Here is a 20,602-nt window from a genome sequence, read left to right as displayed (position 1 = left end):
TGTCAGGAAATAGGATCAATTTAACTTACCTGTTCTACTTAAGCATAGCAATAATAATCCATAGATTTGGATGACCACTACTAAAGATGCCCTGGAACCCATATCCATACATTTTATCCCAGGATCTTCCCACTAATTAGATTTCTTCAAGACATCTAATCATCACCAAAATAAAAATATATATTTGGCCTTACTGTAAAGATTGTGGGAAATCATGTTAAGTTCTCAACACAAAAATTGTGCTTTACAAAGTTTTACGCTAGCTAAATGATCTTTTGCAATGACTTCTTGATTGCCTGTTTCTATTTTATATTTTAATATTTAAAAACAAAACTAATTTGGAATCTTGATGTTTGCTATTTATCTGGGAATACCCTAAGAAAAATCTACTATATTATAATAGTTAGCCTCATCATTACAGATGTTTTGAAATCTGAAAGCAAATGTGCAGTTTTTAGTAGCCCAATTTTAATTTTTTTCACAATTTTTTGTGCCTTAAAGGGAATAATTTGCTTAAGGGAGATTGCCCATTCTCAATTCAAAGACGAAAAGAAAAATTTAGCCACACTTCTACCAATATATTGCAACATCATTGGATTGCTTCCTACAACTCTTTAGAAAATTGGGATATGGCCCCCTAACACCTAAAACTTGCCACACCCGTTTTACACACCCACTAAAGACCTGTCTCTTATATATGAATGTTTGGATGAACTGCTCCACTCATCCCTTTTTCTCATGAATATGTATAAATTATTTTAATATTTGCATTTTAATAATTTTGTAGATTGCTTTGCAAGACTTTGTAGAAAGTGGTACAGTAAATTAATAAATAGAATGTTTCTATAAGATGGCAGTAAAAGTAAAACCAAGCTACTAAATTATGCAAGATAGTTAAAAACAAATACAAATTGTTGTTTTTAGTTGCCCTACCATTCCCCAAAACTGCAACTAAAAAAAAAAAAGAACTGCAAAATAATACAAAGCAGTTAAAATGTAAATTTGTATATAGCATTTAAAAAGCAGTAATAGCCATTATGCCATGAAAACCATTCAAAATGCCTAACTGGATAATACCATTATTAGGACCAACCCAACTTGCAAGTGCTACAGATTTCTTTTACTTGGCAAGATGTTTAAAAAAAGGAGAAGATAGAGCGGTGATGGCAAACCTTTTACAGAGTGCCTAAACTGCAACCCAAAACCCACTTGTTTACCAAAAAGTGCCAACATGCCAATTTAACCTGAATACTGAGGTTTTACTACCTAAAATAATGATAAACAAGGCAGAGTTCAGCTAATTGTTCTAAGAAAAACTTGATAAATGTACTTTTATGTCCCTTCATTTTTTTCTGCCTTTGAAATATTACATTTAGCAACAATAAAAAAGAAAATTTTTTGTAATATCATTTCTCTCTTTCCCTTCCTCTGTTTTTCTCTCTCTTTCCCTCCTTCTCTTTCCCTCCCTCCCTCTCTTTCCCTCCTCTCTTTCTCTCTCTCCCTGTTCCCCTCTTTCTCTCTTTCTTCCCCCTCTCTTTGTCTCTCTACCCCTTTCCCTCTCCCCCTCTCTTTTCTTCCCTCTGTCTGTTTCTCTCTTTCCTTCCCTCCCTCTATTTCCCTCCTTCTCTCTCTCTCTTCCCCCTCTTTCCCTCACTCCACCCCTCTCTTTCCCCCTCTCTATCTCTCTGTTTCCCTACCTCTCTCTCTTTTCCTCCCTCTCCCACTCTCTTCCCTGGGGGGCGAAGGAACCCCTGAACTGGTGCTGGGTAGTGAGAATCTGACAACCAGAGCCCAACGAGCCAGGCAGGGCATCTCAACTCCGGCAGCTCTGCAGGAAGCACACGAGTGAAAAAGTTCACTCAATCAATTCCAACTTTGCAAGATCTTTTTCTTTCGTGAGAAGTCAGAATTGATTGAGTGAACATTTTTTTAGTCTCAAAAACTTTGTTTCCCTGCAAACGATGGTGAGAAACACAACAGAGAAACGCAATGGTGCTGGTCTGGGGCGACAGCACATGTGCCCACAGAGAGGGCTCTATGTGCCACCTCTGGCATACGTGCCATAGGTTCACCACCACCGAGATGAAGAAACAAGGGAGTCTAGAACTTAGGTTACATTTTTCAGCCATGATCTCTGCATTCAAAAAGCCTTACAGATTGCAAGCCACCATCAGTTGATACACCCTGTGCTGTCCCAGCCAGTCTATGGGAATTGGATAGTTACTTAGGAATTATGAGCTGTCCCCTTAAGGGAATGCATCATGGTAAATGTAGTTAAAGGTATCCTGGGAAATGTAGTTCATGCCACGTGGCCACATCTGTAATCCCGATTGGTCACTAATTTGACCCTTGATGGGTTGGGGGAGTTTCCCTCACTTTTGCCTGAACTCCCTAACTCATGGGAGCTGCTTTCTATCGCTACAAGATGGGTTAGGAGATAACCATCTTTTACTTTTCTGCCTCCTGTACAGAGGTAGATTTGTAAACTGTACATATGCAGATAGATAACTCAACAAAATGTCCATAACAAAGTGCATTTATTGGTTCATCAGGTATCCTCATAACTCATGTTTGTGACGAAGTTCTTCTTTAATGACCAATGCTTTGTATATCTGCCTTGTAGTAAAAGATGGTTATCTCCTAACCCATCTTGTAGCGATAGAAAGCAGCTTCCGTGAATTAGGGAGTTCAGGCAAAAGTGAGAGAAACTCCCCCAACCCATCGAGGGTCAAATTAGTGACCAATCGGGATTACAGATGTGGCCACAGGACATGAACTACATTTCCCAGGATATCTTTAACTACATTTACCATGATGCATTCCCTTAAGGGGACAGCTCATAATTCCTAAGTAACTATCCAATTCCCATAGACTGGTTGGGACAGCACACACCCAGTGCTCAGAAACAAACAAAGAAAAACCAATTTAGCCCCTAATCTGCCTCCTACCATGGCAAGTCATGTCACATCGCAGAAATAAAGAAGCATTACAGTCTTTACAAAAGCTGAAAGTAATGTTGATGAACCAATAGATAAATATTAAGCCAAATTCATTTCATCTCTAACTCAATTGCCTAGAATAACAAAAAGAGTGCAAAGGAAGCATCTTTTTAATTGCTCTCATCTTCCTCCCACCAACCCTTTGGGGACTTTGTTTTTTGTATATTTTGGGGAGTTTAATGGACGTAATGTATGACAAATTTTGCAGGTCATTTAGACAACTCATTTTACCCCTAAAAACCCTGGTGTCCCTTTTTTGAGAGCAATTCTCAATATTTCACAGAAAGCTTATTGATCCTGTTGACACCACTTTGGAGAACCTTCAGTGTGCTCGAATTTGTACATTCAAATCCAATTGATAACTCAGCCCAAAATAGCAATAGAACTTAATTTATATACCACTTCACAGTGCTTTACAACCCTCTCTAGGCAGTTTACATAGTCAGCATATTGCCCCCAATAATCTGGGACTTCATTTTACTGACCTCGGAAGGATGGAAGGCTGAGTCAACCTTGAGCCAGTAGGATCGAACTCCTGGCACGGAGCAGAGTCAGCCTGCAATACAGCATTCTAACCACTGCACTACCACGGCTCACAAAAATTCACTCATAAAAGATGTTAGTTAATTCATATCCTAAAAATATAGGGGGGAGGAACTATTGCATTATTCTTAATATCTACTTTATAAAAGGCCTTGAGTTACTTTTCTCATTCAGTGTACTAGTATAGTGCATTGGTTGGTAGCCTAGGTGCTGCCTGTTGTTGCAAATGCTTCTGGACACTCTGAAGTTAAGGATCACAACAATAAATTGAAGAACTACTGTAATGACTTGGGGTTATATTCAGAGGTGATGTAACTGCCTTTTATAATGCTCTAGTTCAGGGGTGTCCAACCTTGGCAACTTTAAGACTTGTGGACTTCAACTCCCAGAATTCCTCAGCCAGCTTTGCTGGCTGAGGAATTCTGGGAGTTGAAGTCCACAAGTCTTAAAGTTGGCAAGGTTGGACACCCCTGCTCTAGTTCATGGATGACAAACTTGCAGCGTCACGTTGCCATCACGTGATGTTTCGCGTCGTTATTCCCCTTTGCAGAGCTGGGATGGGCGTGGGCCACATATTGACACCCTTGCTCTAGTTAATTGCAAAAATATACTTTGTTATAAAAACATATCAGCGAATGGCTTGTGTTAGGAGATTCATTTACTGCAAAATTGGGAAATTAATTAAATCATGTCCTAACACAATTAAATTGTTTATTTTATTTTTGACAATTAAATCAAGATTTAAATCTTAGCCAATATCTTCCACACAGAAAAGAACAAGCTGCTAATTAATGGAACTTATTTTATGAATATTACAATCTGTTTCTAAATTATGTAATACTTTACTTTTATATGATTTTAATTCTTAATCTTCTTTAATCCTCAGGAATTAGAAGCAATAACATTTATTTTTATTGTTATTATTGTTATATTTTTACCTTGAAAATTTCCATACAATAGCACTCTAGGACATACATTGTCTGCAAATATTCCAATAATAAATATGTCAGTAGAAATTTTTTCCGCAGTCTGGTGAGAGTTAGCTATTTTTTATTTCAGCTGTAGCTCTTAACAGTCCATCAAATAGCCAGTGAATACAAGAGTAGCACAGACATTATTACCGCACATATTCTTTGGTTCTTAGCTATAATCTGATGTCTATTATTCTCCTTCTAATCAAAATGGGGGGAAAGGAGCATTTTACTTTGTAATAAATAAATGAATACTTAAATGTGCTTATAATTATCAATTCTTCATAATCTCGCTATACTGTCTCTGCCCTCCTGATCAAATGCTTCAACGATGTTAATAACAACATGAAATTGAAATTCAGTTGAACTTAAATGTAGGTATGTGGGCATAAAACTATCATATTAGTTGCTCAGATACATTGACTAACTGATACTTTCTCAGAAATATATGAATAACATATATGAATGTGTACCAATTTTTTAAATCCACCTGAATGCAATAGTTTAGAGTCAACATTATAATCAAATTAAACAGAATATAATCAGCAACTTATCTTAGACATCTTTGTGTGATTTCTGAAGTCACAATTTCTTTTCAAAAGCAGTTATTTCAAAATGATAGTCAATGCTAAATCAGCAAATGTCATTATGTTTTGTCCCTAGATAATTAATTTGTTTTGTAGAAAGCAAGTAAAATAACCCAAAGAAGGAAGGAATTGATCCATGAATACTATATTTTTAAACTAATTTATGCTGACTTTGTTGTTGTTGCTGCTGCTGCTGTTGCAAAAAAACAAGATGCAAAACTTTCACCACATATAGCAAGCTTTAAATAAATTTACTTTGGATTTTTAAAAAATAAAATGAAGTTTTACTCCATAGCAGCTCCCCCCCTCCCCCCCCAAAAGAGTCATAATTCATGGGGAACCTACTTTCTTTCCTCTCAACTTTCATTCCTCTCCAGTAAATGCTGGGAAGGTGGGGGAGGGAGAGAAGAGGTAATTTTAATCTCTGATTTCAACTTCAGTGTATAAATCATACCACTAATAAGATATATAGCCTGCACCTATGTACAACATAATTTGTCTGAGGAAACAACTGGAATAAATTTTTAAAATTACCAAACGCTTGGAGAATTCTTTATTTTCTGAAAGGAATCCATATCCTGGGTGAACCTTAACAAAATAAAAGATAAAATTAAGTTTTTTAATGCCAGGCATGCAGAAGCTTAATTTGAACAATATACATTCAGTTTTTACTTCATATTAGATTAATTTATTCTGCTGAATCATTTCTTTTGAAATTCATTGTGAAAAAAAATATCTATTTGAAATGTTTGCACTAATTACATTTTAAAAAATTCAATTCATCTACCATATCTAGCACTTTTAGGCCCAATTTACATATGTGGCACCTTTAAAAAAAATAAACAAAAAGCATATCAATTTACTTAAAATTACATAATAAAGCAGGTCACCCAACATTACATGATCTGTGTGATCTGCAGGTCACACATTTTTTATTTAATTCTCTGCGTGTAAGTGGGTATATTTAATTTATAGAGAACATCTAACATATATGTTCTGGATACACTAAATATGGATCAACCTAGTTGAAAACAATACCCTTCAAAGAGATACAGAAATAGATATTTGACTACTTTTCTATTTTATTTCCACTTAATTAAACCATTCCCATAATTTGTTATGTTTCTTTCAACATAACCTTTTCCATACCATTCAAGTCTGTAATATCTCTACTTTTTCAAGTTTATAGTTTATTTTTCTCTCTAAATCATTTCCTTAACTGTTGCTTCACCAAAGTTCATAGCTATACCATCAGTATTGAATGCCTAGTTTCAAAGAAAGCAGAATATAAATCTGTAGGCTGAGATAAAATGTTAAGGTGCCCCTACACCAAAATAAGGAATATATTATGCAAATCTCCACTATAAGCAACACATGATATAATAACAAAATACAGCAATGTGAAAAAAATAATCAAGTTTCATAATTTGATCTGTATGTAAATTCACAACTAAGAAAATATATGCAGTGAACTAAAGATGAAAGCCTGAACTATTTTTTATCTCTATTAAGTCTTCTTAACTAACAATGTAAACATCTGCAGTGTCTGTTGGCTAATTAATGTTGTTTGCCATTTTTCCACCCCCTCCCCCTTCGCAAAGGCACCATACTGAAACATTTATTTCAAAAGAAATGATAATGCTAATTGAGACACTCCAGGGTAATTGCTGGTGTTGGCTGACTCCCATCCCTCACATTTTATTTAAAGATGCTTTCGCATTCAGCAGTTCTAAAGACCACATTTGCATTCAATGATGCAGTAATAGCCCTAAAAGTATGTTGCTGTTGTTGCTTTTAAAAAACAAACATTCCTGTAAAAATTTTGAATCTAGTCCTAATTCAGCAGAAGAAACAGAATAGATGGGACTAGTATGAACACACACTGAATTACCCCAATGTATTTCATCAGTAACACAACACATTTAAAAATAATATGTGGATGTGCCATCTATTTCCATGCAAGTGTTTTGCCGCGTGCACATTCTCATATAGGCGAGATCATTAAAAAGTTTGAAAATAAAACTATTGTCGAAAATAAAATCACACGCTATTGTATGGAAGATCCAAACAAGAAGCTATGGCACAGAAAGGGTTAGTGCTCTAAACTAATTGGGATTTTTTTTTCCCCCAGCAAATTTGGAAATGAACTGAAGCTGCTCCCTGGTGTGAAAGCTGAATCCAGCAGCCACCTGCAGGATCAGCTACCAGCACTGCCAGATGCTACAAAAGCCTTTGATTTCCAGTAGCAATTTCGGCCACATTTAACTCATGTGACATGAACTAAACTGAAATAGCATATTCAATCATTCCTCCCTTCACTTTTTTTTAATCTTTAAATACAAACTCTAGTGTCCTTGCTTTCTATATATGAAACAGCTGCAGAGGAGAGATTCATTCAGACTCACAGCTTGGGCCCGCGTTTTTTTAATGGCTTCCATGATAGCATCCATGTTGAGGTAGCTTTTACTAGTGGGAGCTGGGCCAACACAGACGGCTTCATCGGCCATTTTCACATGGACCTGAAAAGACAAAATGAGTACATTTTAATATACATGTGCCAGCCAATGTTTACTTCTATTTCCCTAAGCTATTAATGTTTAAGAAACAAAAGTGGACACAAATGGCATATGAATACATTGTGTAGATTATATGCACATATAAATCCCAGCACTCAAAATCAGACATACAAGAGGATATAGATAATGAAGACAGGTACACACAGTGCAAATAAGGATATACAACAATAAATTTCACTTTATACTGAAGCACAAACATAAGGACTTTATGCTCAATTCAGTGATATTTAGCGAAGTAATATACACACAAATACAAATCTGAACATAGCACACTGATCATCTATATGTAAATTCAGAGTCTAAAACCATTTTGTTAAATGTAACAGCCTAATATCTTACTACTTAACAACAAATATTCACGGCTAGTTCCATCTAAGCAGGCTCCCCAGGAAGTTGGGGATAATTAGAGTGAATTGAATGAAGGGATGCAGTGGTGTCCCTGCACAGCATCAGGTCAACTCCATGCCCAAATTAAAGCATATGACTAAAGAGTTCAATATCACTACACATGAACCAGAAAATCTTGAGATTTTTTTAAAGCAACCTTAGATTCCCAAAACCATTCTGATCCTTTTTCCACACAGACTATTGTTAGCTATATTTCCAAGCAAATCTGAGAAATAAGCAATAGCTAAATAAAGTTTCAGAATCAATTTTGAAAATAATGCATGTGCTAAAACAGCTTATTTGTTTTGTATTTTAAAGACACTTGACCTTTTTTTAAAAAAAATGATCAGAAAGCATCTGTCATTGTAATAATTAGAAATGGATAAAAGTCTTCTATTGTTTATATTAAATAAAAAATATTTAAAATATTAGATAATATTCAATGAAGCATTGCAATATAGTTATTTTCATATTTTTTTTCATTTATAGCCAGTGACAGAGCTAAATGTAACATAGGAATGGAAGTTAAAATTACATTTAGCAGGAGGTTCTTTTAATGAATTTAAATTTTGTAATATGCAACAACATCCAAAAGTCAGACATCTGGAAGTATTAAAGAAGCAAAAGAAAATTTAAAGACTTGACACTAAACCTAGTGTTTATTCTTATCAAAAAAAATATAAATAGCTACTGAACATAAATATAGATTTTGATGTTTATTATGTTACAATAATGCAATATTCAAGTTCCTTAGTAACTCCAATTAGCGATGGACAATGCTACCATTTAAATGTTAATACTGTATATTCTGTGTAAGATTTATAAAATGTTATTGTTTACAAATATATCATTTTTCATTACAATATAAGATACATATGAATCATATAAATATGTATTTTTTTAATTTCTCAGAAATTAGTGTATTTTTATTTTTAATAAACAGTTTTGTAATTTTTCTCTTCTTAGTCAAAAAGTGGTAAATAATGCTTTAATTTCACTACTCTTTTATATTTTAAAAAAATAGATGTATTCTTAATTATGAAAAAATAATCTAAGAAGCGTGGGAAAGGTATATAACTGCAACATGCATTCCATTTTCCAATCATACAAAAACTTAAAATAATTTTCCCACTATTTTTTTTAAAAAACGATCCATTGGCAATGAAGCCATTCAAAAAGCAACCTAAACGATGTAACATTCAAAGCAGGGTTGTCTGCTGCATTCCCTTGTGCCCTTTTTGACTGCTGGAACAATTATTTTATTCTGAAATCAAAAGAGATCCTATATTCATCTCCATTCTGTTATATTTATTCCAACAAATTGACATTTTTCAGAATCAACTTCTTCCCTTCTATTTCATGTGTACCCATCTACAGTCATCCCTTCCCTTGCAGAGAGGAGGAGGAGGAGGAGGAGGAGGAGGAGGAGGAGGAGGAGAAAACAAATATTTTGCTAAAATGTTTTTAGAGTTTATTTATATTAGAATTAAAATTTTAAACTCTGCCTTTCCATACTGTGATAGCTTAAAACAAAACAGAATTACTTTAAGCAAAAAAAAAAAAAATAGAAATGTATATTTTGTAATACAATAATTATGCAAATAGCATTCAAAAAGGATAATAAATTATCAGTAAAGTTATGGGACCAGTAAATAAACAAAGTCATGCAAATGGAGAAAAGCTTCCATTTCTTGATTAAATAAACAATATTTTAAAATATTAGATAATATTCAATGAAGCACTTCATTGCAACAGTTACAATATTTTCATTTTTTTTCATTTATAGTCAATGACAGTAAAATGTAAGGTGGTAATGGAAGTTAAATTTATATTTAGCGGAAGTTCTTTTGATGAATTTAAATTTTTAATAAACAACATCCAAATGTCATACATCTGGAATTTTAAAGAAACAAAAGAAAATTTAAAGACTTGAACACTTTAAACCTAGTGTTTATTCTTATCAAAAGATATTTAAACAGCTACTGAACTTATGGATTTTGATGATACACTTTATGTTACAGTATTGCAATATTCAAGTTCCTTAGTATGAATAAATAAAAAATCATGCAAATTTATAAGGTCAAGACACACCACTCTGTGAAAGCCAGTCCATCATCTAGGCACCATAGTTTCATCCTCCCACTATTTCCTCCCCTATCCCCACTTATTGAGGCAACACAAAAGCCCCTGAAATTGACAACATTCAAACAACATTAAAGCAAAAGAAAAACTTTGGGAAGAACCAATACCAGAAAGACTCCAAATAGTCAGGAACAAAAAAAAGCCAAAAACAGCATCCTTAACAAACATATTGACAAAACTGGAACAAATATGATTTCTTTCACTTTTATGAGCCATGGTGGCGCAGTAGTTAGAATGCGGTAGTGCAGGCTAATACTGCCAACTGCCAACAGTTCGAACCCGACCAGCTCAAGATTGACTCAGCTTTCCATCCTTCAGAGGTTGGTAAAATGAGGATGCAGATTGTTGGGGACAATATGCTGACGCTGTAAACTGCTTAGAGAGGGCTCTAAAGCACTATGAAGTGGTATATAAGTCAAAGTAATATTGCTATTAACTAGTTTTAAACCACAGCCTGGTCATAGTTTGTTGAAGTTTATTATTCTTTCCAAGGGAACTCCCAATGCAGAAATCCAATATGGAGGTAACAATTGCTATGACTAAATCAGACAAAAATGAACTAATAGATGAACTGGGATATCAAACTGAGTTAGTTGGAAGCACTCTTACCTACTATTGTCATCTGTACATCCAAACTGGTGTTGTTGCTTTTAAACAATTACAATTCTATCAAGGCCAAGTTGAATATGATTTACAAGTTGATCAGACACCTCAAATATAATATTTATTTTTAGATGGATTAAACGTTTAAACTAAACTCCCTAACTCACGCTATCTCTGCACCAGTACGTTATAGAATGAAGACAAAACGTTTCTATTTACAGCAACCTCCAATTTTAATCTCAGAAGTCAACACAGAAGTTAGATGAGGGAGAATGTAAATAGAGAAAAGTGATCCAGTGAACTTTTATGATGGAACAGTGGTGTAAACCTAGTTCTCTTCAATAATTAACAGTCTAACCAGTAAAATACAGAGAATGTTTTAAATTTGACAGCACTAAACAGCAAAAATTATATAAAGGATTTCATAACTCTGGTTTTCTTATTCTTGGGAGTTTAGAATATAATGATAAGAAATGTAAGAGAGAAGAATACAGTTCAATACACACAAATATTTTATTTAAATAATTTTAGATAATAAGGTAAGAAAAGGAAGAAATGAATAAAAAATACATGGTGCAGAAAAAATTCCTTTTCTTGGAAGTAGTTGAAAGCATGTCATTTCAACAGCAAAACATTATTTACTTATCTAGAATATTTGGAAGTTGCCTTTGCAATTGTCCATAGAAGTTGACAAAATATATAACCAATATAGAATGCAGGATGGAATCTTACCAATGCTCTATTTTTCAGTGGGGAAATAAGGCATTCAAATAAGGCAATTTCTGAGTTTTAATTAATTAAATTTATTTTAATTCATTCAAGTTACTATTCTTAAGTATATACATGGATAAATACAATCCAAGAAATCAACAGATGACATGGCAAATTGATTCAAATCTATATATAAACAACAAAAAATGTTATGATTTCATTCCATGGGAATTTCAAATCTAAATGCCTACAAAATTTGCTAAAATTAAAACTCCAAGATGAAGGATTTCAGCCTGAGGGCTTTGAAAAGTTTGTTAATTTTAAATATTTAACTGAATAAAAATTTTACTTTATAATACTAATTTTTAACTATCACTAGTATCATTAATAGAATCCTATGTGAAACCAGGAAAATGACAGCATTGTTAACAGTTCTGGTAACTCAATTCAGAGTCCTGGAAAATCAATTTTTAAATGTTATATTAAAAAGTTAAATGTAGCTCCATAGTTCCCAAAGTTTCTTCGATAGAGCATCTAGGTAGAAACCACTGCGTAATTTACAGATACTTTACAGATTCTCAAAGCAAAAAACCAATCAGAAGAAGACAATAACAAGTCATATCCATCCTGTAGCAAACTATTAACAGGATGTATTGTTAATTAATTGATGTATGTATTCAACTTCAAAGCATCTTTAGTTTTTAAAGTAAACTCATTCATTATCTTTTGTAATAGTTAAGTATAATTTTACATTAGCCAGAACTACCTGCCTTTACTATTTTAAATTACCATTTTTACACTTTAATTAGTTGATTTTTTTCCCATTTGGTAGATGCTTCTTACATGAATCTAAATACCTAATTAAAAAGAAACCCAACACAAAGATCCTTCAGGAGAAATGAATGCTTGGGTCACCCACTGTTCCAGTTATGCAGAGTAGACCAACCCTTGGGATATTCAGGTCTTAAAGCAATGATTCCGACAACATTGCACCACACAATCAGTCTTCATTGCAACCCATTTTCACTTTTCATTCCTTTGTTCTTTTTCCAACATCAAAGGCATGAGTACTGTATGCATTATTCGATAAGCCTATTTTGAACATCAGCTAAAATCTTTCACAATGGAAACTTCGTCAACCTGGCTGTCTTTGCAGCTCACATGTAGCTCAACATTATAGAACACTGAAAGATTCCTCACCATAAAGCAGTTGTATTTAATTTACCCAATGAGCATACTATGCCACAGCAAGACAAACCACAATTAGCTCATCCCATAAAATGAAGTTAAGGTTGTTTCTCGCTCTTATACACATCAAGGAACAGCAAAGTTTTGAATTAAAACTCAATTTAATGCAAATTACCTTCAAATCCACTGACTCAGCTATTAATTACATAAAGAGGTAGCATTGTCAAGCCTTGGTCAGAATACAAATCTAAACAGATTTAGTCATGCAGTGTTCAACACCAGACCATAATGTTGAAATCCAATAGCACTGATAAAGGTGATAGTTCAGAAGAAGGCAGTGTGGATTTAAAAGTGCTTAATGCCTATATTAAGATTAAAAAATAGCCTCAATCTTGAGGTGGTGATTTCAAAAAAAATTGTACAGACAAGAGATTAATGCTATGACATTTAGGAACAGCACTAAAAACCAGAATTGTTTCTGTTCGGCACCCAAGTTTTCCCCAAACCAACATACTCACACTTTCTGCTTTTGTTTTGTTTTTTAATATAAAGCTCTACTAATGAAGGAAGCTGAGAGCCCATAATTTCTAAAAGCCTATTGGAATAGGCTTTCTCCCTGAGATGTACCTCACATTGCAATTAAAGGAAACTGAACATACTACTTTAGCCTTCCACTTGGGGTACCTGGCTGTATATGGCAGGGACTGTAAACTCTCCTGATTTCTGAAAATTTCTTAAATGTTTTTCTTTGTAAGAATAACGTCCAGTTGCAATCCACAGCTATAAAGAGAAACCTGATTACTGCACAAATAGAGCACACTTTCAATATTTCTTGCAAAGCTTTTTCAAAACTTTAATTGATCGTTCCTTCTGCAGAACATCACACTATGACATCATGAACAAACTGTTGTTGAAACATATGACTAATGACCTCAAGACTGCACAAATTAACACGGGGAAGCTGCCCAACAATACCATGAACAGCTTTACAGAATTATATCAAGAAGAGGCATGTCTCCTGATCCCAAGAAGCTTATCACAATAATTTTAAAAAAGAAAGTTAATAAAAAGTGGAAAACATCAACAAATGAGGTAGGATATTACAGTATCAGTACAGGAAACATATAACATCAGCCTGTACCCAGATTGGAATCAAAGCACATGCCATACAATTGTAATGTATACAAATTAAAGGAAAAAAAATACACACACGGTGTGAGATTATCATGATACACTACATCCTTCAGAAAACCTGGGGTAGTTTATTCCCAGCCTCAATAAATTATATCAAACTTCACAGTTTTCCTCCCTTCAAAGTAAAAAAAGTTTCTAAAATTATATATCCATTAGGTCCTGGAAACTCCAATATCAATAAAGTTAAAGAGGGACTCAATAAAAAATAAATTAGGATCAAAAGATAAAACCATTCATATTACCAAGAAAAAAGTGGTGTATTATTCTAGGGAAAGGAAACCTTTTGTAACGGGTAAAAAATATTAATTGCCTAAATTTGCCTGAATAGGTCTTCCACTCTTTGTTGTGGGCCTATAGAAAGAAGAGAGCAGAATGCTTTGTGTTATACAAGGAGACATACACACTCTCTCCAGTTTGAGAGATTCCAAGACCACAATTCCTCTTTTAAGAGATGAAAAGAAGTAGCTTTACTGGATGGAGTATAACCCATCAATCTGCAAGGGAAGACTTGGCTTGCTCCCTGGCAAGGCAGAACTGCTATGGAGGTCTTGGAGAAGTCCCAAATGCCATACACAGAATCTGGATTTTACAGATTAATCAAAGTGTATGTCACACAAAACCATGCTTCTTATTTATAATCGCTAATTATAAGACATAAACACCCAAGTAATATATGCAGACTTGGTAATGGCCATGCATTGTTTGTGCAAGGGATATAGATAATTTGCTTCCAATCACCCTAGAATTAGCCATTTCCCTCTTCTTGTGATAGGATTTAGTTGACATTTGGGTGAACTTTTATCCTAAAAGAGGCATACTGGATCAGTAGCTAATGTTCACATAACCATTGTCTTCTAAGCACTTTGACACATTACAAGGGTTAAAAGAATTCAGAGCTCTGAGGGAACATTTTAATTAGTTAATGTTTTATAAAATATAAGTGAGGGGGGGGATTAACTATGGAAAGCTTATAATTGTTCCCATAGAAGTATGATATTTAATTGAGAAGTAATGTTAAAGATGCTAAGACTTTAATGAATATTAATATTAATGATAGAATTAAATTGGAATGGAATGTTGTTTTAATTATATTATACATTTATAATTTTTTCTTTTTTTAAGAATACAGTGTGTATTTTTAGAATGTACCAAGCAGAATCCAAATGGAAGTTATGTATTATATTGAATGTTACAACTTTAGGGAAAAGATATAAAGGCGTCATACTCCAATCAGTAACTATAGGAGAAATTTTGTTTAATGAGAAAAGATAATAGATAATTGAAACAGGACAGACAAAAAATATAAATACAATGATTTGAATTGAGATGAGATAATTAAAATAAAATTGAGAAAATTAAAAGAGGGGAGAAGCTATGCGGAAAATGTAAAATAGTAATAAGATATGGAATAGAATATAAAAATGAGCATGAACCTGAATTTGTGTCTGTACGAAGAAATGTAACCCGGGATTACGTTACTTTCAAAAAAGATGTTTTATTTGTATTTTTTTTTTCTCTTTGTGAAAACTCAAATAAAATTTACAAAAAAAAAAAAAAAAGAATTCAGAGCTCTGGGAACACAAAGATCTTAAACTGTTTATACCCTAGCCATAAGACAAGTCTATCAGGCTTTCCAATGGATGGAATCCCACAATTCCAGTGCATGTACTCACCCCTTTCCTAAGAGGTCTGTAGGGGACATGCATAAGCGCACCAACATGCCTACTGTCCCTGTCCTATTGTTTCTTTTATATATATTTTTATTTTTCTTATATGTATCCATGTATTCATAATTATGTTTTTACTTATACCTATTATCTTGTAAGCAATTGACAAATTAAATAAAAATAAAAGCTCACTAGTCCTTTTAAGGCAACAGAATATAGAGAAATGTTGGTGAACTTCTGCTTTCTTAAGACTTAGCTAGTACAGCCTATATATAACAAAGGATGAGAGAAGCCCTTCTTCAACTATATCTTAATGACTATAGTGCTGCCCACTCTTACCTTAGGTATACAGAGAATTATAGGCCCAAAGGTAATTGTTTAGACAAAGATAGGAAACTTTCAGCAGACATTTTTCCCCTCAGCTCATTTCCACTGAAATACAATTTCACAATTTTGTGAAAAATTGTGGCTTCATTTTAGAGCATTTTCCTATCTTGATAGCAATAACCTTTACTTATGGCTTTCCTTTATACATTTAATTTATTTACAGTCATCATTGAATAAAACTCTACAGATTTTAAAAGCATAATAAAAACCAAATAAATGCCAACAGGGACATAGTCATCAAATGGCATTCACCAAACTTAAAACTTAAAAATGATTCTATCTTGACACCTTTTCAAATCAATGCCAGGATTGCCATCAATCTAACCTCCAGCGGAAGACCGGTAAGGCTGACAACCACCAAATACACTCATAAGCCCCCCAAAAATCTCACTTCCTATGAAGTGGAAAACTGCTAAATTTCCATCCAGGATTAGTGTGCTGGATGGGTCAGTTCTGCCAAGATAAAAACAGTCCTGTATATTATTTCCTGATGCACAAGTCAAAACGTAAGGATATTATTTCAAAAAGATGCACATTTTTCATCTGCAAAGTATAATTTAATAAGCAAAGGGTTGCCACTGATTTCATTATTTGTTTTACATATATTAATTTAGCACACATTTTTAAGCACATAACGGGAGGACCTTATAACAATATGTTACTTATACCATAAAATAAATAACAGATTATAAGTGACCGAAAAAAGGGAAAGTATTTTTAGTAATAAAAATGTCACATTAACACTATAAAAGCTAGACATGATATTGTACTTTCTTTCAGCAATAAACACCCATTGAAACAATCATATTATGAAATGTAGATTTTTTAAAAAATTTAAGTGAAAGAAGAAATCATATTTGCCAGCATAATTTTTAATATATTTGAAAATAGGTTAAAAATCTAAAAAATGAAAGGTAAAAATCAATAAATACCAGACAAAATTATGTTTTATGAAGTCAGTATATTTTTTAAAATGAAAGTAATAAAAACTTTTTTAAATGCCTGAGTGAATGAAATTTATTTTATTTGACATTTATCAAATGCAAAACTGGAATTAAGCATACCTCACTCAGGAAGGAATTCCAGAGCTGAGCATCAACCAATGATTCTACCATATGGATAGAAGTTTTCCTTAAATATATGGGTCCCATGTTGTTTAAACAGTTTGCACTCCGTTGAAAAGCAATGAGGCAGCTCTACGAAATTATTTCAAGACTAGTGAAATATTCTGCATTATAGCAATACTGTCAAAATCAGACTGCACCATTTAGAACAACTTTGTGCCATTTAAAACAACTTGAAGTTTGCAGGTATCTTCAGAAATATCAATTACAGACAGCTATGACTACATAATAGTAGGCTCATATATAGTGCTAAATTAGGGCTTGCTCAACCACGGTTTACTGGATAAACCACAGTTGTCTAGCTTCATGATATACACTAAGATAAAAACCATCTACACACAATACAGTGATTTAGAATCCAATAAATTACATTATGGCTTACTATAAAATGAAATCCATATCTTTCTCTCCTCCTAGGAAAAATCCCAGAATATCAACCAAAACCGATATAAAGTTTTCTACTATAATATATAAACTTATATAGTCTATATAATCTATACAGTCTATATACTTATAGACTAAAACCATCAGCTTACCCACGAATGGAGATGGAGCTGATCAAGTGACTGATTTAATCACGTTATTGCTACCAGGGGGGATGGGGTGGGGTGGGATTTATTGGGTTTTTATTATCTGGTAGATTTTTAACATTTTGTAAGTTGCCCAGAGACACCAATGTTTGAGTTGGGCAGAAAATAATAATGAATAAAATAAACTTCACCACAATTTCAATGAAACTGTATTAAGGAGCATCCTAATGACTCAGAACATGTTCTTTCAAAAAGGTTGAAATACTATATTATAACTTAGATTGCTTTTTGGATACTATGTTCACTCAGGACTTCAATTTTTTCAAGAGTTAAGCTTCAATTTACAAATTTTATCTAACCTATTTGTGAAATAAGGCACCAGTTGAAAATTACAACCACTTCTTCTGATCCAGTTTTTATCCAAGTTATTCTAATCTATTTCATGCAGTCAATCCTTTTTTTGTAAATTGCACATCAACTGGTGTCTATTTTAAACATGCTACTTTTCAGAAAATACCAAATCACTATTCATGCATGTGTGTAATTTTAAAACAAAAATAAAACCTTAATTTGACAAAACTGTCAAATGGAGGATTAAATTCTATTCATACACTATTTAGGAAAAATAATGTTTTGGGGCAGACAATGTTCTGTACATATGTTTGTGTGTCTTATGTACAAATAAATAAAAGAAGCATTCTTATACAAATAAATAAAATGAAATTTTATTTTTCTAACTCATTTTTATTTGAAATTTAAGGTGCATTTTGGAAATTATTAACCATCCTGTTTTTTAGATACTTTAAACATCTCACCACACCCTTCTTGGAATCATAAGTGAAATCAAAAACTACTTTGCAACTGAAAAGCAATTCCAATAATACTGCCACACCTCTTCACTTATTGAAGTTAGAGAAACTGCTGTCAACTGGATAATACATTGTTTTAACAACTGTAACCAGCCTGTCTTCCATAGATCTATATATATATTGTGTAGCTCAGAAGGCGGGCTGAGAAAATATCTATAGACCCCTCACAGTCCTGGACATAAACTCCTCCCCTTGGCACGCCACAATTGCATATCAAAACAAATAGATACAGTGACAGTTTCTTCCCTTGTGCCATCACTCTACTGAACTAATTCTCACAGAACTGTCTAATGTCTAGGTATCTTTACCCATGTTGTATAGCTGTAGTAGTAGTATTATACCTCTTTTCATCTTTTCTATCCATTATTATTATTATTATTATTATTATTATTATTATTAATATTAATATTAATATTAATATTAATATTATTATTATAACTTTGTTGCTTTGCATGTACAGTGAGAGCTGCACCGGAGATGTGTGTGTCTAACCACACTTGGCCAAGTAAAGTATTCTATTCTATTCATACAAAGCAAAATTTATCAAAGGATTAAGGTTTATGTATAATTTGCATGAAACTACCAAGAATTACCTGTGCAATCTAACATTTAAAGAAAACTTTAGAAGTCACATACACCTTCTTAAAAAAAAATGTATGTGTACACATACGCACATATGTATGTATTACTTATGGGGATATTTTTAAAACAGCACACAGGGCACATACTAAATCCTTTTTCAGGTTAGCAATTTTTTCCTATTTGCTAAATAAAGAAATATTTCCTGCTGGGGCCAAATGATTGGTTTCCCTGTAACTCTAGAGGCCTTAGCTATCGGTCCCTTTAAGAATCTCTGACATTTTAACCTGCTGGGCTCACAGCACCCTGAGGGGACTTTCCTTGCAGTTTTACTTCTGGTGCTGCTGACCACTAATACTGACTCCATAGATAATGGATTTCAATAACAATCTCCTACAGGTTAACACTTTTGAGCTGCATTGTGATACAGCTTTAATTAAGTTAATACATGATGGTCACAGTTTGGTAGGAAGTTTTTAATAAGTGCATACAGTAATAAAAAATATGTTGGTGCTCATTTGTACAACAGTTTCACTGAAAGTTTACCTACAACTACGAATCCATTGTGTGGATTTATGAGATGTTCGATTTATTTTTTAACAAAGTAAACTCGATGTGTTAATTTACTAACAAAAATATGTACTGGCAGTTTCATGAGTGACATGAAAGACATGGTTTTGGCTCTCCTAGGTTTTTACCTGGCTTACAAAGCAGCCAACTGCCCAAGGATTTGAAGCAGGATATGGTTTAGAATACCTTTGGCTGGGAAAGATTAATACATTTATTTGACCCTAGAGCAAAAGTGGCTAATATTAAATAGCTTTATGCAGTGGTCCACAATCCCCAGGGGTTGTAGCCCACTATTGGGCCATGGCCTACTCGGACCCTGGCCATACACAGCTCTATGTACACAAGTTGAGCTGTGCGTTCATGAGTGTGTGTGCCGGTCCGCTGCTAGCACAAGTTGAGCTGCGCATGTGCCTGCGTATCAGTCCACTTCCCCTCTCCCCACCTGCCGGGCCACCAAGCTACAAAGGTTGGAGATTGTTGGCTTAATGAAAAAACAAACTGCATTTTAAAGAATAAACTTATGCAGCCATTTAAAAGAATAACAAAACTGTAGATAGAGACCATAATATCATTTCTATAAATAAATTATGATATTTAATTAATAAAATTAAAGGATTCCAACTGTTATACTTTTACTCTGCCACTGTAGCATCTGACACTGTATGTTTTCAAATGTGGACTTTATAGTTTTTAAGTTTTAGAGATTTTTGATAACTGCTTGCTCACTTACATACTAAACTGAATGCAGAAAATAATTGTCTCAAAATCCCAAACCTTGACAGTCAGTACAGAGAACAGTGTCAGAAACCAGCATGGAAGCTATTTTAATATACTTCTTGATTAACTCATGGCCCATCCACTTTTCCCACAGACATGTACTAACATGTCATAATCGTCATAATTCATTATCCCCACAGCTAACACACAAGCTCCTTGATTAGTACACAACTCCCAGACGAGCATTACTAATACTAA

At 33.6% G+C, this 20,602-nt stretch overlaps 1 protein-coding gene across 4 annotated transcripts in view; it reads right to left on the bottom strand.

The window, feature by feature from the left end:
• PCCA (propionyl-CoA carboxylase subunit alpha) overlaps positions 1-20,602 on the bottom strand; it is a 232,525-nt gene that overhangs the window by 185,763 nt on the left and 26,160 nt on the right. For all 4 annotated transcript variants that reach the window (XM_087967316.1, XM_087967315.1, XM_087967314.1 and 1 more), the window contains 2 exons: positions 7,506-7,619; positions 5,635-5,688 (listed from right to left, as the gene is read on the bottom strand). In XM_087967316.1, coding sequence (XP_087823442.1) covers positions 5,635-5,688; positions 7,506-7,619 — 168 coding nt within the window. The remainder of the gene's footprint in view (positions 1-5,634; positions 5,689-7,505; positions 7,620-20,602) is intronic.

This window comes from Notechis scutatus, chromosome 5 (genome assembly GCF_049901735.1).
Source record: "Notechis scutatus isolate UNSWTSFEM ecotype Mainland chromosome 5, rNotScu1.2, whole genome shotgun sequence".
NCBI lineage: Eukaryota > Metazoa > Chordata > Lepidosauria > Squamata > Elapidae > Notechis > Notechis scutatus.
The sequence above is the reverse complement of the archived record's forward strand: the minus strand, read 5'-3'. Positions and strand labels throughout refer to the sequence as shown.